This window comes from Colossoma macropomum, unplaced genomic scaffold (assembly GCF_904425465.1).
Source record: "Colossoma macropomum unplaced genomic scaffold, Colossoma_macropomum, whole genome shotgun sequence".
In the NCBI taxonomy this organism is placed as follows: domain Eukaryota; kingdom Metazoa; phylum Chordata; class Actinopteri; order Characiformes; family Serrasalmidae; genus Colossoma; species Colossoma macropomum.
The window spans coordinates 3,795,005-3,819,365 of NW_023494785.1; the positions used below are offsets into that span (position 1 = coordinate 3,795,005).

Consider the following 24,361-nt stretch of genomic DNA (forward strand, 5'->3'; position numbering starts at 1 on the left):
ACTACTGAAGCACCCCATTTGTTTTCTGTCAACACTGTAAAATATTTACTGTAAAATGACTGTAAAATACTGGCTTCTAGCTGCATTACTTTCACTGACATTTACTAAACCATATCAACAGTAAATAACAGTAAAACAGCAGCCGTTTACTGTGACTCCACACTCACCTGCACCATGAGATCACTGGGATGTAGCTCTTATTCTGCTCTACACTTACAGTAATAAGCTGCCAGTAAAATACAGTAATCTCCTGTGTTCAGTAATCAACTGTAGCAGTAAAGAAATCTAAATATATTAATTCAAAAAACAGATTTGTTCACCATGTTTTGCTCTGCAGAGAATATCTCAAATATACATTTTTAAAATGCTAATACACATTTGACAGATATTCTAACTTAATAATTTGCACAAACAGGACCAAAAACTTACATATGGCAAAATCAATAAACAATAACATTTTTGTGAACACCTCAATATTCTAGCCTGAATTAAAAAGAAGCGTAAACTAAATGTTTGGATTAAAATGCTTACTCCTTTTAACTGTCAGACCCCATGATCCCACCTCACTGTAATTTGCTGTGTTATTACTGAACGTATCATGAGCTGATTTCACAATATAATGGTGATTACAGTATTTTTGAGTCTCAAATACTGTGAAATCCTTATTAACAGTGAACATCTCAAACCTCAGATAAAAGGAAATACTATAGTGCATCTGTAGTATTGTGAAAATGCCCTCGGTGTCCCTAATATCGACATGGATGAAGAGATTATCAGAGATTAATGTTGGGTGACTTCAGCAGCTCTGACTCGCGTCACACTGCAGCTCCGGTTTAACGCCATCCTTTTTCTCTTCGTTTTGTTTTCAGGGTCAGCTGGGTCCTCAGGGGCCGATTGGCTACCCGGGGCCGCGCGGAGTGAAGGTACGTTCCTGTCTGCTGTCTGATGGAGATTGAGCGGTGTGATCTGAGGAGTTCGCTCATGCTTGACCACTTTGTTTTTAACAGGGAGCCGACGGAGTCCGTGGCCTGAAAGGAGGCAAAGGAGAGAAGGTGAGCTCACGGCTCCTTTCCTTTCATTAGATGAAGATGAGTTGCAGGTATTAATATTAATTTTGCGTGCCAGCCATGAGTGCGCCGGTCCGACTCAGGCCATAATTCAACCCTAAGTTTGCTCGAAGCTGCATGACACAAAACAGGAGGTAGATGAAGCAGCCCTTTAAAACTCATAGCTCAAAACACAGATACAGACTTCATTCACTGGAATCAATGTCTGTATAGAACTGACCGAAATGGGCAGAGCGTGTCCAGAAAGAAGGCATTACACATACACAGTATCTATTACACATAATTTTGTATCTGCTATGAATTACTCAGTATCTACTATAAATTATTCAGTATCTTCTATGAATTAATCAGAAACTACTATAAATTATTTCACAATGACCATAAATTCTTCAGTAAATTATATGAATTATTCAGTATCTACTAGGAATTATTCAGTAACTATTATGAATTATTCAGGATCTACTATAAATTATCCAGTATCTTCTGTGAATTAATCAGAAACTACTATAAATTATTTCATAAAAACCATAAATTATTCAGTAACTTACATGAATTATTCAGTATCTACTACAAATTGTTCAGTAACTACCTTAAAATATTCAGAATCTATTATGAATAATTCAGTATCTGCTATAAATGATTCAGTTACTATGAATTATTCAGTATGTGCTACACATTATTCAGTAACTAATATGCATTTTTCAATAACTACTATATATTTTTCTTTATCTACTATAAAGTATTTAGTATCTACTATAAACTATTTAGTAACTACTAGAAATGAAATATTTTTGAAATAATTGAAATAATTTCTATATTGTTACTGTCGGAACAAAACCTCATATCTCCTTTTTTGTCATTTTTTCATTTTTTTGGCAAATTATTATTATTATTTTTTTTTTGCCTTTTATGTCATTTCAAAGTTTCATGATGAATGGAACATAAATGGTCCAGAATTAGTCAGAAAACAAAACCAAAAAAAATCTCCATTGACTTCCATTAAAGGCTAAGGATATTTCCCCTTGTCCTGTGAAGTTATCTTTGTGGAGATACGAGGTTTTGTCCCGACAGGAGTGGGGTGTCGTGCTCGGCTGGGTGGAAACTCACAGTAGATTTGATGTGAGTGAAACTTTCTCCTGAAATGAGGCAGAAGTTGAGGGAGAATTGAGCTGCTGATCAGGATGGATCACATCATCAGTCGGGGGCTGCGTGTGTGTAGTGGGACAGCAGGGATAGAGACAGCAGTGAGAATGATGTGAGTGTACTGGGAGAGATATGATAGAAAGTGCACTGGTTCTACTGCAGTACCGCCGTCACAGTCAGCTATCTAGAGCTATAAAACTGAGTAGAAATGAAGAATCAGCATTCAGAAAAAACTGCTATCAGAAAAAAAAATCTTCAAAATTATAACTTTACAGGAGAAGGAAAAACACGCTTTACTTTTAATGTAAGTCAGTGGAACCAGACTTTTATAATTTTGGGCAGTTTATTTTTGTTCAATCATCATGAAATTTACACGGGATGTAAAGAAGAACAGGCCAAACCGAAAAACAACAAAAAGGTTTTGCTCTGACAGCATTGATAGAGAGAGGGAGACAGAAATAGAGATAGAGAAAGAGAGATAGAGAGACAGAGAGAGAGAGAGAGAGAGAGAGAGAGAGAGAGAGAGAGACTGAAATCGAGTGAGAGAGAGGGAGAGACAGAAAGAGAGAGAGAGAAGACAGACAGAGACAGAAAGAGAGAGAGAGACAGAAATAGAGATAGAGAGAGAGAGATAGAGACACAGAGAGAGAGAGACAGAAAGAGAGAGAGAGAGAGACAGAAAGAGAGAGAGAGAGAGAGAGAGATAGACAGAAAGAGAGAGACAGAGAGAGAGAGAGAGGGAAAGAGAGAGAGACAGAAATAGAGAGAGAGAGAAAAAGAGAGAGACAGAAAGAGAGAGAGAGACAGAAAGAGAGAGAGAGACAGAAAGAGAGAGACAGAAAGAGAGAGAGACAGAAAGAGAGAGAGAAAGTACAGAGACAATGAAAAAGAAAGAGGGGGAAGAGAGAAAATAGAGAGACAGAGAAGTTGAGAGGTTAAATAGATGCTCATTATGAATACAGTCAGTTTTAAAATGTCCTGGAAAAGTGATTCACTCCTTCACATCATACGGCTGTTTAATTTTAATATTAACTGTATTTACTCCGTCGGTCAGTCTAAGTGGAACATGTGAAACGTAATAAACAGTCACAGCACTTTATAGCAGACATAATAAACACACTTCTCACTTTATAGCAGACATAATAAACACACTTCTCACTTTATAACAGACATAATAAACACACTTCTCACTTTATAGCAGACATAATAAACACACTTCTCACTTTATAACAGACATAATAAACACACTTCTCCGTGGTCTCTTATTGAAGTCTTCCACTTGACGCTTGGTGAAGTGCTCTGACTGCAGAATCTCTCCGAGTGCTGTACGACTGATCCATCTGCTCTGTTTAACACGCCTGTGGATATGAACATCTGCTACATGATAAACAGACAAACAGAGATGAATTTAGTGCATTAACCTGACCGAGAGCGTGTAGCAGAACTGATTCAGTACTTTCTCTTTTTCTCTTTGTGTGAGTTTGTTTGTATGTGTATGTTTGTTACCACGGTTTAAATACAGCACTTATTTGGTCTGAGAAGCAGCTGTAATATGTGTAATATTGTAGCCAGCACTGCTAATGCATTTAAATACTGCATGGCTGGCCAAAGAAAACTGCTCGTTTATTCGTTTCGCTTTGATAAATTACTGGATTCTTGCATCATCTCAGCTCCTCTGTTCACGCCAGTGTAGGCTGCAGTAATGCAGCGCTGCCTGCAGGTGGCAGCACAGCTCAGATTCCGGCAGTCAGAACAGTTATATTACTGTTTAATCCGTTTAACTCCAGGTTGATTGCTCAGTTGTTATCTTAAGATGTATTATTCAGTAACTCCTAAGTTAAGAGGGTTTTAAAAACTGGTTCACTTCTGTGTTTCTCATATTGAATTAATTCTTTTTCACTCGTCAGGGTGAGGATGGCTTCCCCGGCTTTAAAGGAGACATGGGGCTCAAAGGAGACAGGGTCTGTACTCCACACCAAAACACCCAAATATACACAACCAACACACCTAAACACCGTAAAAATACACCACTGAAAGCACTACGTGTAAACAACACATTTACTTACACTCACTGGCCACTTTATCAGAAACACCTACCTTGACATGAATTATTTAGTATGTACTACACATAATTCAGTATCTACTATTTATTGTTTAGTATTGGCTAACAAGTATTTAGTATTTAGTATGTACCATAATTTGTTCAGTTTACTGTACTTCCACTAACTGGCCACTTTATTAGAAACAACTACCCTGTGCTTCCACTCACTGGCCACTTTATTAGAAACACCTAGCTTGTACATACATTCAGTGGCCAATTTATTAGAAACACCTACCTTGTTCTTCCACTCACTGACCACTTTATTAGAAACACCTACCTTGTACTTCCACTCACTGGCCACTTTATTAGAAACACCTACCTTGTACTTCCACTCACTGGCCACTTTATTGGAAACACCCACCTTGCACTTCAACTCACTGGCCACTTTATTGGAAACACCCACCTTGCACTTCAACTCACTGGCCACTTTATTAGAAACTCCTAGCTGGTACTTCCGCTGTATTGTAAACACAGTGCACAGACCTGACGCAAAGTGTAGAAGGCAGTATCAGAAGTATTTATGTTTAATAATGTAAACAACGATCTATATCTGACCCTGTTGTGTGTGTGTGTTCAGGGTGAGCTTGGTGTGCTTGGACCCAGAGGTGAGGATGGTCCTGAAGGTCCTAAAGGCCGTGCAGGTCCTCCAGGTGAATCGGGACCCATGGGACTGGCTGGAGAAAAGGTGCGCATTTCTTTCTGTCTTTTACTGAGTCGTTTTATTATCAGCTTTATTAAATGTTTGACTTTGAGCTAAGTTAGAGGGCAATGAGCGGTGATGTCTAAACGCTGGGATGAATACTAATGCATGTCTGTAACTTTTAATAATTTTTCACAGCTCAGTGATGCCATTAATGATTCTCTTGTTGTTTTCTGGCAGGGTAAACTAGGCGTTCCTGGATTGCCCGGCTACCCAGGGAGACAAGGTCCGAAGGTACGTCCAGAATGAGTCGTCTCACCTAGATAGATAGATAGATAGATAGATAGATAGATAGATAGATCTAATCTAATCTAAGAAAAGAATCGTGTTTAACAAAATTTAAGTAAATATGTTTAAGAAATATGTTTGCCGTAGCCCTATATAGAACCCTTAGTATAGTTCTAGAACCTTGATTGTAGTTCTAGACCTCTCAATGTAGTCCTAGAACCTTCTGTGTAATTAGAAATCATCTGTTTGTTGCAGCCCAATGTGGAACTTGCAGTGTAGTTCTAGAACCATCAGTGTGGTTCTAGAATCCTCAGTGTACTTCTAGAACCCTATGTGTATTTAATTAGGAATTGAGAACTATCTGTTTGTTGCAGCCCAATGTAGAACCCTCTGTGTAGTTCCAGAACCTTGATCATCGTTCTAGACCCCTCAGTGTAGTCCTAGAACCCTCTGTGTAATTAATTAGAAATTGAGCATTATCTGTTTGTTGCAGCCCAATGTGGAACCCCTAGTGTAGTTCCAGAACCGTCAATGTGGTTCTAGAATCCTCAGTATGGTTGTTCTTGATCCCTTAATGTGGAAATAGACCCCTCAGTGTAGTTTCATAGAACCCTCAGTGTAAGTGATTACAAATTATCAGTTTGTTCCGTCCCTAAGTGGAACCCCAGTGTAGTTCTAGAACCATCCGTGTTGTTCTGGAACCCTCAGTATAAATCTGGAGCTCTCAGTGAGTTCTGGAACCCTTCAGTGCAGCTGTAGAACGCTCAGTATAGTTATAGACTGCAGTAGACAGAAATGGTCGGAGCTGTTAGAATGGAATTCCCAGTTTCAGATCATTCCTGAAGCACTTCCCGAAGGGCCGGCACTGCTCATCAGTGCGAGTCATCTTGCTGCTGAGTGCAGAGGGAAGATGAAAGCAGGATAAAGGCTCTGTATGTGAGCCCAGAGTGGAGTTAGTCTCCAAACTGTTCAGCATGGCGCTCACGCAGCCCCTGCAGAGAAAGGGGACAAAGGGCAGGAGATAATGTCCAGCCCCAGTGCCTTTCATCATAGGTGGTCTGCAGTCCAGAGCTACAACCAAACAGCACTGCTGAGAAACACAGGCTCAGAAACCAACCAGCTGATCACGCACTGTGTGCCTCCCTCTCATATACTACCATTCATAAGACTGGAATCACTGCTCATATATATACATACAATGTAGAAATGAAATACGAGACATTCTGGAACTTCATTCTGGATGATAATTTTATTAGAAATTCGTTCTAGATATTAATTTTATTAGAAATTCAACCTGGGTATTAATTTTATTAGGAAATCATTCTGGATATTATTTTTTATAAAAAATATTCTGGTTATTAATTTTATTAGAAATTCAACCTGGATATTAATTTTATTAGAAAATTCAACCTGGATATTAATTTTATTAGAAAATTATTCTGGATATTTATTTTATTAGAAAATCATTCTGGATATTAATTTGATTAGAAATTTAAACCTGGATATAAATTTTATTAGGAAATCATTCTGGATATTATTTTTTTTAAAAAAATATTCTGGTTATTAATTTTTTTAGGACTTCATTCTAGATATTAATGTTTTTAATACTTCATCCTGGATATTGATTTTAATAAAATTTATTCTGGATATTAAATTTACTAGAACTTAATTCTGGATATTAATTTTATAAAAAATATTCTGAACATTAATTTTATTTGATCTTCAAATACATGAAATTCGTTCTAGGTTTTAACTTCATTAGAACTTAATTCATAATATTAATTTAATTAAAAAATCACTCTGTATAATGATTAATTAGACATTTTTTCTGGATATTAATTGTATTAAACATTCATTCTGAATATTAATTTTATTTAAAATTCTTTTGGAATATTAATTTAATTAGAACCTCATTTTGGATGTTAATTTTATTTAAAATATTCTGAATGTTAATTTCATTAGAACTTTATTCTGGATTTTAATTTAATTGAAAAATTCCTTCTGGATATTAATTTTATTAGAGCTTCATTCTAGATATTATCTTAATGCTGTACAGTTTTCTAACACCATTTGATATCTGTATAGCAGAACCGTCATATTAGAATATATTATTAATGTATCTACAGCAATATTGTGTTAATATCGTTAAAAACAGTGACTCCAGACTTTTGTACTGTACAGTGTGTCTCTGTAAATCCCATCTGCACTAAATTCTGCGGTTTTTCATCATCCGGCTCAGATTTTTACAAGATTACAGCAGCAGAGGAGGCTGATGAGATTGCAGAGTGTTGATATGTCATTATTTCTGAGAGCCGCTCTCGCGAGTCGCTGGCTGCTGAATTTTCATGAAGCGGAATATTGCCGCCATCGTTTCTCGGCCGGCCCATGGGGGTCCGGTCGTTGGCATCTTTTATAGATGTAAATTTAAGCTTCCATCCTACAGACAGCGTGCTGCCCTGTCATTCCCATCACACGGCTGCGTTTCCTGTGTAGCTGAGCTGAAGCAAGGCTGATTTTGTGTTGTGTAAATACTGAAACCCGCTCTCGAATGAGGCTATAAAACACTGTATTGATTTCCTTTCCCTGCTGCTCATAATGGCCCCGGCTCTGAAGAACACGGGTAAGCCATTTTTAATTCACTGCACTGAGCGAGGAGCTAGAAAAGAGCCCGAGTCTTCAAGCACAGCTGTCTTGTTTACTTATTTTTTGGTGTATGCCGTACAGTAATACTTCAGGAAATATGTTTTCTGTTTTAATGCATTATTCAGTTGCATTGTGCCTGTTTTCCCCATGAAAAACGTCTCTCAGTCCCCTCAAATCTCCTGATCTCAGGCCTCATGCTCATACGGTCATAGCCACTGCTCACCTCATTAGTCCATGGCATGTTTCAGACACATCCAGGTGTCTACAGAATTAGTATTACTGTGTATTAATTGACTTTTTAGTTTTGTTTTTGAGTTTGCTGTAACATTTGAAGTCCACAGTCCATATTATACCCGTGGTTTATTATGACTATGCAAAAGTCAGAGACCACCTTTGATTTATTTAAGTTCCAGTCAAAACAGCCATTAAGTACAAGTTATTCATTTTTCTGCAGAAAACATGTATTTAACAGAAAATGATCAGATTTTACATTAGAGTCAACATCGGACTAAATATTTATTGTCTTCCAGCTTCCATTCTTTTCAGGAGACTCACATTCAGTTTCTCAAAGAATCTGTAGACACACCTCCAAAGTTCAGTCTTAGAAGTTGGCTTATCAATGAGTGCGTTTACATGTACTTAAAAGCACTTGAGTAATCAGATAATGTGGAAACTCCAGGTCTACATGAGTCAGACAGTAATCAGATTTCTGCTTTGAAACCAGCCAATAAACTCACAGAAGAAGACGTGACGTAAACGTAATGTAAAACTTAAACTTAAAGACTTTTTTTTAAAAACATCGCATCACTTTACCTGAAAACATGAACATACATCATCTAGAAGATGAAGAATATTTAAATCCTTTATTTTATGTTTGGTTTCAGTGTCGCTTCAAAAGTGTTTTGCTGGGTGTCACTGCGACGCTGCTCACTTATTTCTGGTACCGCTGTCTGTTTTCGCACATGCTCAGACTGAGAAATCCGAAAGAAATCAGAGTAAGAGTTCACATGCACTGAGAAATCTGATTACTGAGCTAAAATCCAGCCTCTTTATCAGATTTAAATAATCAGATAACTGCACTAATCGGATTATGATTGGATTATTAAGTGCATGTAAAGGCACTCATTTTCCGAAGTAATCAAACACATTCAGTGGTGTTGAGGTCTGGACTCTGGGGTGGTCAGTCCATTGTTCAGCTTCTTTGTTTGATGTGTCCGTCTCCTTTTCTCAGTGAGGTTCTTCTTGATCAGCTACACATCCTTTCAGACCCACAGCTGAGTCGTCTTCTCACAGTGGAAGGATGGACAGAAACACCTGTGGATGTTTTCAGATCTGAAGCAGCTTGATTTTCTCCTCTCTCTCAGAGATGAAAGCTTTAAGTGCTGTTTATCTGATGGGGCAATTTAGGGTGTCTACCAGCTCTTCCAGGTGGTTGTTAGGAGACACATTTTGTCTGTAGATTTTAATCATTTTTTGAACTTCAGTTTTGGAAACTCACGTTTTTTTTTCACTTATTTGACGTTCCTATTCCTTATGCAAGTGTATTATCTTGTATCGTGACAGGAAATGAGGTGAATGAAGGGTCTCTGACTTTTGCACGGTGCTGTAGCTATGAGTCAGACTCTGTTTTGTTTGTGTGCACCCGTAGCAGGATGCTAATGCCTTCTGACAGTGAGGAGCGTCAGCGGCTGGAGATCAGAATCATCAGCATGCAGCTACAGCACACGCACTCTTCCCCTCTCTCTCACACACTCTTCCTGTTTGATCCGCAGGGTTCGACCGGTTTCCCTGGATTCCCAGGAGCCAACGGAGAGAAAGGTGCCAGGGTAAGAAATGCACGCCGCATCATAACCCAACACAAACAAAGAGAAAACAAGCCCATTGATTCCCATTACGGAGAGATTTGTGTGATGATTTCTGCCAAAAAACAAAAGCGATCGATGCCAAGAGAACAAAAAGATGCTGAACGATTCGAGGCTCGTAATGATTCAGCGGCGGTCCTCACACTCGGAAAGAGGAAACAGGGGAAAAAAGTTAATAAGGACTCAGGGTCAATGGTCAGCTCCTCGCCCAGGGCGTCCTCATGTCCTGTGCTAGCGCTGTCCTCCGGCTTTAGCCTGAATACAAATACATGGAACAAAATTACATCCACTGTTTAAACACCACACAGACACTGCATTATGCTCCTGCATGCACTGTGCCATTTAGACCAACAGCACAGGCACAGCTGGTGAATTATAACTTATGAATTAGTATTTATTTATGATCTTTACATGTTTTACATGGTTTTTGATTTTCCTAGTGAAATAAAAGATTAATATAATTTCTTTTGAAAAAACAACACAATAAAATAAAGGTATAACATGTGCCAAAACTTTTGCAAAGGCCACATTTTATGTTTTTTTTTTCCCCTCAAATCTTAAATTCTGCAAACAAATCAATAATTGTGCATTTAAATGAGCAGTAATGTGTTCTCTGTCGAGGATGTCGTCACTTATTTACACTCAGAAAAAGCGACAGAACATGTCATTTGACAAGGGCCGCCCAAACTTTTGCACACAGCTTTAAATACATCTGTGGTGCTAGCTAGCGTAAGTGCTATAGCCCTAACCTCAGTTGGTTGTCAAACATTTTTCTGTTAAAGGAACAGTTGCCCCAAATATCCGCACAAATTTACTTCCACCTTCAAGATACATCATCAGGAGGGGGTTTGTAGTCCTTTAAGGCAGGAGGTCTCACTCTAGAGGCCACTGCAACACCACTGTGAGGCCAATAGGCATGTTTACAACAGATATAGGACAAGTAACATATATAGGAATGGTTACTTTTATATATGTTCATATTTATTTTTTATTTTTACATTTTCATTTTATTTTTCATGATAAATAATACACAAATATGACCCAAATTTATTTGTTAATACATTCTAAATGCTAATTTATTCATTTTATTTTAGTGACACTGGAATAATAATTGCTTAACCAAAACAAACAAAAAAAACTGCATTTGTTTTCACCAGTAATTGTCTTAAAATCTAGTGCAATAATAAATACAAATAATAAATATTTTTTTTATTTTTTATTTGTTGAGTACCTCCATAGTTATTATTGCTTAAGAAAAAAAACTTTTTTCACTAGTAACTTCGATATTTTTTTGTCAACATTGAACTTCTCAAAATGATTTCTTAGTATTTTTTTTTATATTAGTAGTAATTATTACTTAATAAAAAGTTTTTAAAAAGTTGTGGTTTCACCAGTAATTTTCATAAAATTTGTTGTCAATAATAAACTTTTCAAAATTATTATTCTTTTTATTAAATTTTTTTTTTTTTTTAATAACTGTATAGCTATTATTGTTTAACTGAAAAAAATATATATTGCCAGCAGTTAATCTGCTTAAAATGATTTGGCAGTAAAATGTGACACAGAAGTCTTATTGTTAGGAATTATTTATTCCTCACTAGTGCAAAATACCACATAATACACTCGCAGTCTGTCCAAGAAGAGCGCGGTCAGCGTTTCGTCTGTGTGTGTACTGCCGGACCACCTTCACTTCAGCTGAAATAAATATCAGATCTGCAGCCCCCCTCTGTGGGAAGGTTCTGGTGCCAGGCTTGGCTCCTTACAGCCCGAGTCTTGGCGCTTTCCTCACTGAGAGACCGCCAGCATGGCTTTATCAGAGTCTGAGAGTCTGCTGATATCCTCAGTACTCATTCCTCTTCTTCTGCTTGACAGGGTGTTGCGGGAAAACCCGGTCCAAGGGGGCAAAGAGGTCCAACGGTACGCAACTTTTTGGATTGACCACAGTTATAGATGTGACAGTTAGAGATCAGGCTGAAAAATGTTGGATCATTATTCAGTACAATAAATTATTCATGAACTACTATGAATTATTCAGTAACTGACATCTACCATAACTGCTAACTATCTACTATAAATGATAAAGTATTTATTATAGATTATTCAGTAGCTACTATGAATTATTCAGTAACTGATATCTGCTATAATTGCTATCTATCTACTATAAATGATTTATTATAGATTATTCAGTAGCTACTATGAATTATTCAGTTATTTCCAATAAAGTTTCAGTATCAGAATCATTCAGTAATGATGAATTTAGTGAGTGAACTTAAAGCTGCAGCTCCACAGACTCTGATCCCTGTATGTGTTTGTGTGTGTGTGTTTCAGGGGCCACGTGGGGCTCGGGGTGCCAGGGGTCCGACTGGAAAGCCAGGTCCTAAGGTAATCATACACTACAGTTAAACATGTTACATCTCATACAGTCAGGATTTGTGCCATTATTAGTGTTTCACAGTCACAGATTGAGTTCACACGTTAAGTTAGTGACACAAAATAATCATAAAAACAACCATACAAATACACGTCTGAGAGGGGGAGGGTGTACGCATGAAGAAGCAGCAAATTTATACATTCAAGAGAAACATTCTACAGAAACGTCCACTTTTCTGTCTCTCCATAGGAGTCACTGGTGTTACCAACCCTCATTGGTGTTACACATAAGAAAGGTTACACCAGAGACATTTTAATGAACAATGCATTTTATAAAACGGCTGCTACAGAGCATCAAACCACATGTCAGTCACTGAATATCCACTAAAATATGTAATTTAATCCGTTTGTATTATATTTTTTCACAATTACCTCAGAATAAAGTCGGTCACACCAGTGACGTCAGCTAAAAGCTTCATATGAATTAATGAGCTAAATGAGAAAATCTCTGATAACTGAAAGACACAGTGGACTCACCATGAGCCTTTCTTCATAGATCCTCAGAAAACAGGTAAAAGGAAGTCGAGTGATGTCATCAGTGTGGTTTTTATTTCAAAATAGGAGATTGTTTGGTATGCAGTAACACCAGTGACACCACGACTCCTGGGGACAACTTTCATTTTATATTGTATAACATTTATTTGGCATTTGTTTTCTTTATGTCATTTAAATCATATATTTCATAGTCACATATAGATTATTGTAGTTAAAATTGAAGAAAAAAGTGAGGACGAGCTCTTCTGTGGTGCTTGGAATTCTAGATGACGGATTTATAAATCAATATTGTTAAATTGAGGCTCAAGAAGGTGTAATTGTTAAAATAACTTATTGTTTTATTTTAAGATATAAATAAGTTGTAACCCTAACATGTTTTTTTAACTGTAATATATCTGTAAATGCCAGGGACACAAAAATGGACGTTTCTGTAGAATGACCCAATTACAATATAAAAGCACGCAACACTCTGACTGAACAGAGAAATCTTGCTAACTGTACTGCAAATTCTGTGTGACTACAATTTTTTCCTCGTATACTTATATCTATTACACTGCAACCATTACAATTATTCTTTTTTGGGGCAAATGCTGATGCTCTCTCTCTTTCTCTCTCTCTCTCTGTTTTTCTCAGGGCACATCGGGCAATGATGGTCCGCCTGGCCCGCCCGGAGAGAGAGTAAGTGCTGCTGATAAGCAGGATTGTCATCTCAACCTTGTAAAACTCCTGAACATTCCTCTTGACTAAATTCAGCCAACAGGTAGCTGTGCTCATGATGCAATCTATGCTAGACAGATGTCAGTTCAGCAAAGGCTCCTAATCTTCTCACTTATCGCGCTGAAGTGCTGTCTAGTGCCTAAACGTGTCACCAACAGTGCACTTAAAAAAAAATGAAAAGGCAATATTTTGGATAAACAGCCTCAGAATGAAAACGCTTGGATGTCTGGAAATTGTATGTCCGGGAATGGAGCTCATTACTTCCAGACAGACAAAATCTAGGACAACCCAGGAAAACCCTGCACAAGTGACAGTCCTACCCATAATACAGTGAAGCACATTGGATTTCCCATAAATCTGTTTTAGTGGAGACAGGAGCCGGACGGCTTTGGAGTCTTGAGAATGAGTGGAGCCCTATTTAGGGGAAGGTGCAGGAGTTAGCTTAGCATGTGGGCGCACTTTGGTTAGAACTCAAACTTTAGAAAGCTTGTTAGCTTAGCACATGAATAGACTTCACTTAGAACCCAAACCTTACTATGGTTTATGGTTTAGCTTAGCATATGGACAGACTTCAGTTACAATCCAAACCTCACTATGGTCTGTGTCTTAGCTTAGCATATGAATAGACTTCACTAGAACCCAAAGCTTACTGTGTTCTATGGGTTACCTTAGCAGATGAATAGACTTCATTAGAACCCAAAGCTTACTGTGTTCTATGGGTTACCTTAGCAGATGAATAGACTTCACTAGAACCCAAAGCTTACTGTGTTCTATGGGTTACCTTAGCAGATGAATAGACTTCATTAGAACCCAAAGCTTACTGTGTTCTATGGGTTACCTTAGCATATGAATAGACTTTGGTTAGAACCGAAACCTCACTATGGTCTGTGCATTAGCTTAGCAGATGAATAGACTTACTTATATTTAGACTTACTTACATATAGACTTAGTTAGAACCCAAACCATATTATGGGCTATGAGTTAGCTTAGCATATGGCTAGACCTTAGTTATAACCCAAACCTCACTATGGTCTATGAGTTAGCTTAGCATATGGCTAGACCTTAGTTATAACCCAAACCTCATTATGGTCTGTGAGTTAACTTAGCATATGGACAGCCTTTAGTTACAACCCAAACCTCTGTTGTTCTGTGTCTTAGCTCAACATAAGACCAGACTTTAGTTATAATCCAAACCTCACTATGGTCTATGAGTTAGTTTAGCATATGGAAGGAGCTTGGTTAGAACCCAAACCTCATTATGTTCTATGGGTAAGTTTAGCATATGGATGGCCCTCGGTTAGAACCCAAACCTCACAATGGTCTGTGCCTTAGCTTAGCATATGAAAAGACTTTGGTTAGAACCCAAACCTCACTATGTTCTGTGCCTTAGCTTAGCATAAGACCAGACTTTAGATATAATCCAAACCTCACTATGGTCTATGAGTTAGTTTAGCATATGGAAGGAGCTTGGTTAGAACCCAAACCTCATTATGTTCTATGGGTAAGTTTAGCATATGGATGGCCCTCGGTTAGAACCCAAACCTCACTATGTTCTGTGCCTTAGCTTAGCATAAGACCAGACTTTAGTTATAATCCAAACCTCACTATGGTCTGTGGGTTATCTTAGCATATGTATGGACTTTGGTTAGAACCCAAACCATATTATGGGCTATGAGTTAGCTTAGCATATGGCTAGACCTTAGTTATAACCCAAACCTCACTATGGTCTATGAGTTAGCTTAGCATATGGCTAGACCTTAGTTATAACCCAAACCTCATTATGGTCTGTGAGTTAACTTAGCATATGGACAGCCTTTAGTTACAACCCAAACCTCTGTTGTTCTGTGTCTTAGCTCAACATAAGACCAGACTTTAGTTATAATCCAAACCTCACTATGGTCTATGAGTTAGTTTAGCATATGGAAGGAGCTTGGTTAGAACCCAAACCTCATTATGTTCTATGGGTAAGTTTAGCATATGGATGGCCCTCGGTTAGAACCCAAACCTCACAATGGTCTGTGCCTTAGCTTAGCATATGAAAAGACTTTGGTTAGAACCCAAACCTCACTATGTTCTGTGCCTTAGCTTAGCATAAGACCAGACTTTAGATATAATCCAAACCTCACTATGGTCTATGAGTTAGTTTAGCATATGGAAGGAGCTTGGTTAGAACCCAAACCTCATTATGTTCTATGGGTAAGTTTAGCATATGGATGGCCCTCGGTTAGAACCCAAACCTCACTATGTTCTGTGCCTTAGCTTAGCATAAGACCAGACTTTAGTTATAATCCAAACCTCACTATGGTCTGTGGGTTATCTTAGCATATGTATGGACTTTGGTTAGAACCCAAACCTCATTATGGTCTATGGATTATCTTAGCATATGGACAGACTTTGGTTATAACCCAACCTTACCATGGCCTATGGGCTATCATGTGAATCCATTTCAGTTAGAACCCAAACCTCACTACACTCTAAGGGTTAGCTTAGCTTGCAGACAGGCTTTAGCTAAACCCAGATCCTACAATTTGGGTAAGATCAGCTCACCAATCAATTACCACTCAGTAGCCATAATACTAGTGTTCTACTGCCCCAAACCTGTTTTCTGTCAAAAACAGAAAGATGCTAGTAAGTTTCCATTACTTTTGTATGTAATTTCATGAGGACTCGAGAGTGAAAACCCTCCAGGATTAACCAGTAATGTTTGAACCTAAAGTGGCCATGCTCCCCAGCATTTGGTCAGCTTAGCATGTGAAAAAGCTTCAATTAGGACCCAAACCTCACTGTATTCTATAGATTAGCTTAGCATGTAGATATACTACAGCTTAGAGGTGAACCTGTAGCTCCCTTACTTCTCTCTGCTACTTGCTACAGCATTGCAGTTTACTTTTATGGGCTTTTTTGTTTTGCGCATCAATAATAAACACATTTTTATCTGTATCCATCCAACAACATTCACACGATTCAGTACATAGAGTTTTTGAACAGACTTCATGTGCTAATCATTCGTATTGTTTTCTTTGCTTGTAATCAGTTCCATTTTGCCAGTGCTGCATTTTCAGCATGGTTTAACGTTATTATTTCCCTGTCACTCATGTCGGTTTCTCCAGTGAGTAAATACTGCAGCATATACGGAGCTTTAATTGAGACTCCTGATCATGCTAAGAGCACATTACGTGTAGTTTTAATTAAGAATCTGTTGGGATGCACATTTCCAGCACCGTGATCAGTACAGAGCATGCGGTTTGGATAATTGCTGTATTTGCATCTCATCTGCATATGCCATGTGTTTATAATGATAGTGACCTTATGAATGCGCATAGATGAGCCGATGATGTAGCCTTGCTTCTTGCTTCGCCTCCGATGTTCTTAGAGACTCCAGGCCACCAATTCCCACCACTGTGCACTTTTTAGAGCAGAGCTGTCCAGCTCGGGTCATGGAAAGCCACGGCACTGTGGAATTTAATGGATTTTCTCTGAATTAGCAAACCTGATTCAACTAGCGAAGTAATTCTCGATCCCTACATGACTTGATTTGTCTGTAATAGAGCTGAGAAACTCTTTTCCCTGGTTTAACCTTTCCAAGTCTAGAGTTGTCATTGTTTTGCTATTCTATTTAAATGTAATCATACTGTTAATAACAAAGTTAGTTACATAATGGATTTTGTTTGCATTCAGTTTACAGTAGACAGGTTTGAGTCTGCACTTCATTATGATTTGAATCTACAATGCATTTTGATTCAAATCCTAATAAAATATCTCCTACTTACAAACACAAATTTGGTAAATCTGTACTTTCCACACAGTTTTCAGCTTGTTTTGCTCAGCTGTGTGTGAAACATAATCCATATAAAACTATAACATCCTTTTATCATTGTTGGCAATGGCTGCAACTTCTAAGGGCGAAAGTTTTCAGTCCTTTAATGTATTTTTTTCAAATAATCAGCCAATTATAAACTCCTTCAGGAGCTGAATCAGGTGTTTCTCTAAACTGTGCAGTACTGTGGCTCTTCATTACTGCAATTTTAACGCTGCTTCAGGATCGATGACTGCATGTCATTTAAGAACAGCCTATTGAGTAGATTGGCTTTCTTTCGCCAGCTTCTGCCAGTCTAAGCTCTCTGTTTAGGAGAAAAAGTAGTATTCTCCTTGCTAAATGTGTGAATTTGTCTTGCTTCAGGGACCTCAAGGACCCCAGGGACCCGTTGGCTTCCCAGGACCAAAGGGCCCCCCTGTAAGTATCTGCATATACTGCCATTCAGGGAGTATAGTGATGCTAATTCATGTGGAAATAATCAAAATAACTTTAAAAACTTTAGTGAGCAAAGTTTGGGGACTCAAAATGTTTTTTTTAGATAAAATAAATTAGCATATTTTGTAGTGCATAGCTGATTTATGGAAATAATAATAATTCTTGGTAGTTAGTGAATTTTCTTGTAGTTACTGAATAATTCAGAGTAATTAAAAAATACTTTAGAGTAGTTACTGAATAATTCATATTAGTTGATACATAATTTATAGAAGTTAATAATTTATAGTAATTACTGAATAATAGTTACTGAGTAGTCAGTCTTATTATTAATGTATTATTATCTTAAATGTTAAGCCGAGGGTTTTAATTGGCAACAAAATAGTTACAGTTTTTTTATTATTAGTTGAAATTAACAGTGATAAAAGTGTCCCAAAACTTTTGACAGTCAGTTTGTACAATGCATTTATAATTTCAGCTGTTATAAATGTGACATAAAAAGCTTTGTGTTTTTCTTTTGTGTAGGGACCACCTGGAAAGGACGGGTTGCCCGGTCACCCTGGCCAGCGGGGGGAGACGGTGAGTGTATTTCTGGTTTTCTCGTGTGTGTTTTGGAGCTGACGCTCAGGCGGGGGTCCCCACGGCCTTCTGGCTCTAACAGACGCTCCGGCCGGGTGGAGGAGCATGAAGCAAATCTTTACAGTCGTTTCTGCTTCATCTCCAACACCTGGAGGGCCGCGTCTCCGAGAGTCTGCACCGGTTAGCAGAGCCTGGGCCCGAATGACCACCAGCTCCATCCACCCACTACAGCAGCGGATCCCAGCCCTGCATGTTTCAGTGTTTTCTATGGTTTAACACGCCTGATGGACTCAGTTAGTCCTCCGCAAAATGTGAACTTTCGGCTTCACAGACTGTTGGCAGAAATCTCATTGGACTTTCTGGTTATTGATAATTTAAACCAGGCAGGTTGGAAATGACAACGAAAAATTTGCCACAATGCTAACATTAGTTGGATTACAGGAGAACAAACACTACACCTGTTCTATCTGAAAAATGCATTCTTTATAAATAATAATAATAATAATAATAATAACAATAATGATAATAATACATTTGAATTAAGTTCACCTTTTAAGACCACACAGTAGACTTAACAATACCATAAATAAAAAGATATAAAACATAAAGGGGAGTGGAAAGCATTAAAACATAACTAAAAGAACATTTATTAAAAGACCATCAATTAGTCACGAAGAAATTATGAGTCAAAGGATATAAGAGTAGAAATAGCTGTAGGAAAGCTAAATATATAGATCTGGCTGTTGTCTGTGTAACAGTGTAAATAAATATTATAGTGCCTCATAATACATCCCAATGTGAGAAAATGATAAAAAGAGGGGGACTCAATACTGACCCCTGAGGAACACCGTAAGAAACAGAAGCAGAGGTAGATTGTAGGAAATTAATGATCAAAAATCTTTCCTGATAAATATGACGTGAACCGTTTATAGGCCAATATAAAAGACATTTCATAAAAATTAAAAATAAAATAAAATGAATTAAACTCCATGAATTTACATATTTTGCCAAAAAATGAGTTACAGTTTTTCCTTGGGCTGAATGAGATTTTTGCCAGCGATCTATTAAGCTTGTCCAACCGATCAACAGTTGCTACGTAAGAAAACATTTGTGGGCGGGGCCTGGTTTGAACCATTTTCATGCCCTTTCTGAGTCTAACTGGGCTTGTTAGAGCAGGGAAACAGTAAATGTGCAGGACTTGGGACGGGGGTGCCTCAGGATCAGGTTTTAGAAGCACTGCTTTTAAGGGCTGTGGGATTTATGGAGTTTTCCTTGATCTACTCAGATGTTGTATTAATAGCTGGCTGGCAGAGCCGCTTGGCTAAGAGGTGCCTGTTTGTCACTTTAAAGAGCGAGTGATAAACTAATCCATCTCAGCCAGCTGCCTGTTTCGCCCAGGAGAGCCTCAGCGACTGTGTGCTTTGCTCTGCATGGTTTAGTGTTTTAATCGCTCTAACATGTCTGATTCAACTCATCGATTAAAGGTCATCTTGAATCAGGTCATTGGAGCAGGTAAACGCTAAATTATACAGTGCTGGCCGTCCTGACTTTGAGGTTGAAGGCTCTGCTGTACTTGGGCAGCTCTGAATGGGACAGATCACAGCGTACAGATGGCACACATACACAAGCAGGGATGTTACAGCGTCAGATCCTCAACACTGTAATATTTAGGTGTCGTATATGGGATACCACTGCCATAAGTGGGTGGCAGTAGCTTTTTATGATTATTGTGTATTGATTTTGTTCAGAGTAGTGGCAAACCTGAAGGATATGAAACAATACAGACATGATTTGATATATGTTCGTTTTAAAAGACACTCTTGGCAAGTAAACTGATACATATATTTCAATTTATAGGATGGTTATAGGAATATTATTCCCATTTTTACTGGTCTTTAATAATTTTATCAGGTAAAATTATCTCACTATATGGGCATATACTTTTGCTTGCTTCATATTTCTTAAAACAAGCAAAATTATCTAAAAATATAATATTTTACATGATAAAATTGCTAAAAACAAGCAAAAAATGACTGAAATCTTATAATAAGCTTACAACAATCCACAATCAACTGTGCTTAATTTAGTATTATGTTGATGCAGTGAACATCAACATTAAAACCAATTAAAATATCAATTATTGCACTAAATGGGATAATTGACCAATACTACAAACCTAAAATAGCCTATGAATTGCTTATAAACCAGGCTAGAATACATATAATGCTCCACACTAGAACATACAGTGGTACAGTACTGTGTAAACATCTGAAAAAATGGTATGTAAAGCCTTTAACTGAGTAGGATATGAGTAGGCCTCATATCATGGAAACACTTAAAAAAATAAATTTTCTCACTTTTTTAGAATTAAACAGTTCACCCATTCACTCCCTATAGCCCACATATGGGAACAGCTGCTGAAACAGCCTGTTTTGAATCCACTGTTTCTGTGATGACACGTGTACATATTTACCCTATATCAGTTTAGCTCCACCCATTCATGCCAAAGTGAGGAGTGTTTCAGCCTGGACTGCTTTCTTAATGATCCACAAATGCAAGGCAGCTAATCAGATCAGAGCTCATTTACATGCAGTCATAAGCAAAAGTTTGGGCACCCCAGTCGAATTCCAGGTTTTGTTGATTTTCTAAGTGAAAACAAGCTGACATCTTCTACAGAGGACACATTGTAACAAACACTTCCTGTTTATTTACTGAATTTTACAAATTTGACATTTTTTATTTTATGTTTAATTTTTGTCTCAATATGTTAAATTCAGCGAAAAAGACAAAAAACATTTTCATAAAAATGTAATATTTGTGTGTTCTCTGTAGAGGATGTGTTAACTTAGGTGCACTTAGGACATCAACAAAACAGCGGTGCTCAAATTTTTCCGTAGGACTGTATGTCAGTCTTGAAGCCTGTGTAATTCTAAGAGATAAAGATAGGATAGAAAATGGTCATGTAAAAGTGAATTAAGACAGTTTTTGGTGTAGAAATCCATGCAAAAGTCATAAACAGTCCCCAGGAAGAAGATGTTAAATGAAAGAAAGACATAAGAGGCCTAATCAGTCCTTCATTAAATTAAATCAGGTGGAATTGAACAAATGTATGCAATGGCTGGAGTGCAGCGAGCAGTCAGGAGCCAAACCTGTCCTCTTCTAACCAACATATTCACAACTTTACTGAAAATAACGCGCTCTTCTGACTGTATTAATGTTTATCTGTGTTTATTCTAATGTTATATTGTGTTATCACTGGTGAAATCACTCTTACTGCCCAGATAAATAGTTTTGAACCATAAACAAAGGATTTTTCACAGCACTGCATCCTGCTTTTTTGTGTATGCCACAAACCGTGGACTACTTACAGCTACTTTAAGTGGTGGCTTTTCATGGGGAAAAGCTGAGTCTGCCTGTGTTCCAGACAGGCTGGAGGAGCAGAGGCCTTTGCTTCCCGCTGATTATCGTCTGAAGCAGCTAAATGTGCCTCTCTCTATCAACCCATTTAAACCTGCTCACTGAGCTTCATTATGATATTTATAACACCTGATTTATCGGAGAGAGCTGGCCAGCAGAGCGTCCAGTCTATCACCAGCGGCCACAGCGCAGGCCGAATGAGTTCAACAGCCATGTCTGATTCAATTCATTTCAGTGAGCAGCATCAAAACTATGGACAGCTTTTCCAAGGTCCATTTGGGAATGACCAAAACATTGACCACATTGGTTAAAGGCGTCAGCAAACTGCCTATACAAATCTTACATCCAGCTATGTACAATGCAAAAAACATATACATTTATATAATGCAGCTATCCAAAAAAAATTAATAAATAAAAAAAGTGGATTTTTTCTGATTTTAATTTGAGCACAGCAGCTGACCTTTACATCGCCTGGATATTGATGAATGGACCAATAGAAATGCTTCAAATTTAAGAAGGTTTTTGCCTTCTCCTTCTTTTTTCTTTTTCTGCACAGCAACATTGTAGATATATCTTTATTCTGTTCCTCTTCATGATTCCATTAACAAGTCATTTTGCGGATAATTTAGTCTTTTTTAAGAAATAATGCTAAAAACAAGTACAATCAGAACAGAACTCATTTACATATATCAGTCTTAAAGGCACTGCTGTTTAATTCTAAGGGATAAAGAGCATGTTAAAATGAATAATTACATGTTTGGTACATAAAATGACACAAATGTCATAAGTGGTTTCCAGGGAAGAAATTAAATAAAAATAAGCACAATGCAGGATGTAGGCTGGTTAAAATGTCTATAAATAAGTTAACAGTTCTCACAGTATCAGTTTACTATTTCTAAGCCAAAGCTTCTGCATATACAAAGCTGTCAGAATTATTGCCTACATGCAACACACACTGAAAATATTAAGGCCACTGCACACCAGATGCGCCGCGTCTTGTCGCATAGCATCATGTAGTGTAGCATTACGTAACAGAGTGTTGCCCTTACCATACTAGGCCTCAGTTTACCTCTACTCACATTGGCTGTTTTGAGCTGAAAGATATGAGCTGAAAAAGGCTAGGCTAGTAGCGTTAGTTGTGGTAACTGACCATCAGCATTTGTCTGTTAAGACTGGCTGCCTTTCTCTGTGTAAATTCTAAGGCTCATGTGATCTACTGTGGCTCTCTCTCTAATTTAATGTAGACATTGTAAAGTGCTCCATTAAATTTAATGGAGTGTCTCTATAAAAACCAGTGGTTTTGAATTTTTGGCCTTTGAGTCACAGCTGGACAGTTTGTGTAAACATTAAGATCATCCAGTTTGATATGGTCATTATTATGAAGATCTGTCCCATTTCGAGCGGTCATTGTCTGTCATAGTGTTTAGTTCCTTGCAATAGACACCTGTAGTTAGATTTATTTGTGTGCTTCACTCTGCTTTGTTTTTATATTATATGTTTTCAGTTTGAACTGAATGAAGTCTCTGGTTCAGCTTCTGATTCACCTTGTCTGTAGTTTGTGTAGTCTGCACCTGCTCTTCTAACCCTATTATTGCAGCCAAATCTAGAGAATCTGCTAACAGGAGGATGATTGACCTCGGGGGTCTTGTGCCTGACCTCAGGGGTCACATGATTGACCTCAGTGTTTCCTCTGTATCACAGTTGCTGTGTCCTGATTTGAGACACATGACACGTTACTGCACAGCATTTCTGTCTGGAAAAGTGATGAGCGTGAGTCTCAAATCAGAACACAGAGTGATGAGGCGGCACTCAGTAAGTAAACAGTACGTAAATAAATGTCTACGTAATGTGACATTTATTTTATCAATTAAATTCAGATGCATTGTATTAAAAAACAAATTAAGATGCAACATCATATTAAAATGCACACATTGTTAAAACTAGGGCTGTCAAACGATTTCCATTTAAAAACAAAGCTTCATCAGGACGTATTTATTACTTTCTATAATCCAATTGTTTTGACACAGAGTGTCTATAGACTGAACACAGTTTCCAGTTTTCATTTTCAGTGTCGAGTGAGAGCAACAGTGGCTGCATGTTCTAATTATATATATATATATATAGTAGATAGTATATTATTCTTCTGAACTCGTTCAAAGTCAGAGCTGAAAACACATTTCAGACTTGGACTTTAGACTAAAATCCTTTGGCGTTGTGTGACCCTATACCAAATGATTCTACATTCGATTTTGTCAGTACCAAAACAATTATAACACCAACAAAACTTTACCAAATGTGTCAGTAGTGACTGTTTCAGTAGTGACACTTTTAGCTCATTTTAAGCAGAACTCAGAAACACTAGCCAGTACGTGACTAGCAAACACAGCTTTGATATACGCATAAAATTATAACATATTTCATTAAAAAGCAAAAAAGTTTACTTAATTGCAAAAAATCTGTTTCAGTAGTGACTTCTTAATATTTCACACTGATTTTCTGACTTTGGGACATTTTTTACTTCAGAACAATGGGATCTAACTGCTCACCATGTGGCCGTGAGGGACAGGGATACAGCCTCATGTCCTGCTCTAAAATGCAGGGGCGTGGCTAAAATAAGGCTCCGCCTACATACTAAAACTCATTGTGTTTCGGTAGTGACATAAAAACCTTTTTGAAGTCTTTTATTCAAAAATGAAACTCATGATAAATTGAAATCGTTTAACTTTACTT

At 37.7% G+C, this 24,361-nt stretch overlaps 1 protein-coding gene across 2 annotated transcripts in view; it reads left to right on the forward strand.

Annotated features, from left to right (window-relative positions):
* Window positions 1-24,361, forward strand: part of col11a1a (collagen, type XI, alpha 1a) — a 166,563-nt gene that overhangs the window by 77,789 nt on the left and 64,413 nt on the right. For both annotated transcript variants that reach the window (XM_036581528.1, XM_036581520.1), the window contains 11 exons: window positions 870-923; window positions 1,008-1,052; window positions 4,118-4,171; window positions 4,889-4,996; window positions 5,192-5,245; window positions 9,655-9,708; window positions 11,617-11,661; window positions 12,073-12,126; window positions 13,303-13,347; window positions 17,567-17,620; window positions 18,161-18,214. In XM_036581528.1, coding sequence (XP_036437421.1) covers window positions 870-923; window positions 1,008-1,052; window positions 4,118-4,171; window positions 4,889-4,996; window positions 5,192-5,245; window positions 9,655-9,708; window positions 11,617-11,661; window positions 12,073-12,126; window positions 13,303-13,347; window positions 17,567-17,620; window positions 18,161-18,214 — 621 coding nt within the window. The remainder of the gene's footprint in view (window positions 1-869; window positions 924-1,007; window positions 1,053-4,117; window positions 4,172-4,888; window positions 4,997-5,191; window positions 5,246-9,654; window positions 9,709-11,616; window positions 11,662-12,072; window positions 12,127-13,302; window positions 13,348-17,566; window positions 17,621-18,160; window positions 18,215-24,361) is intronic.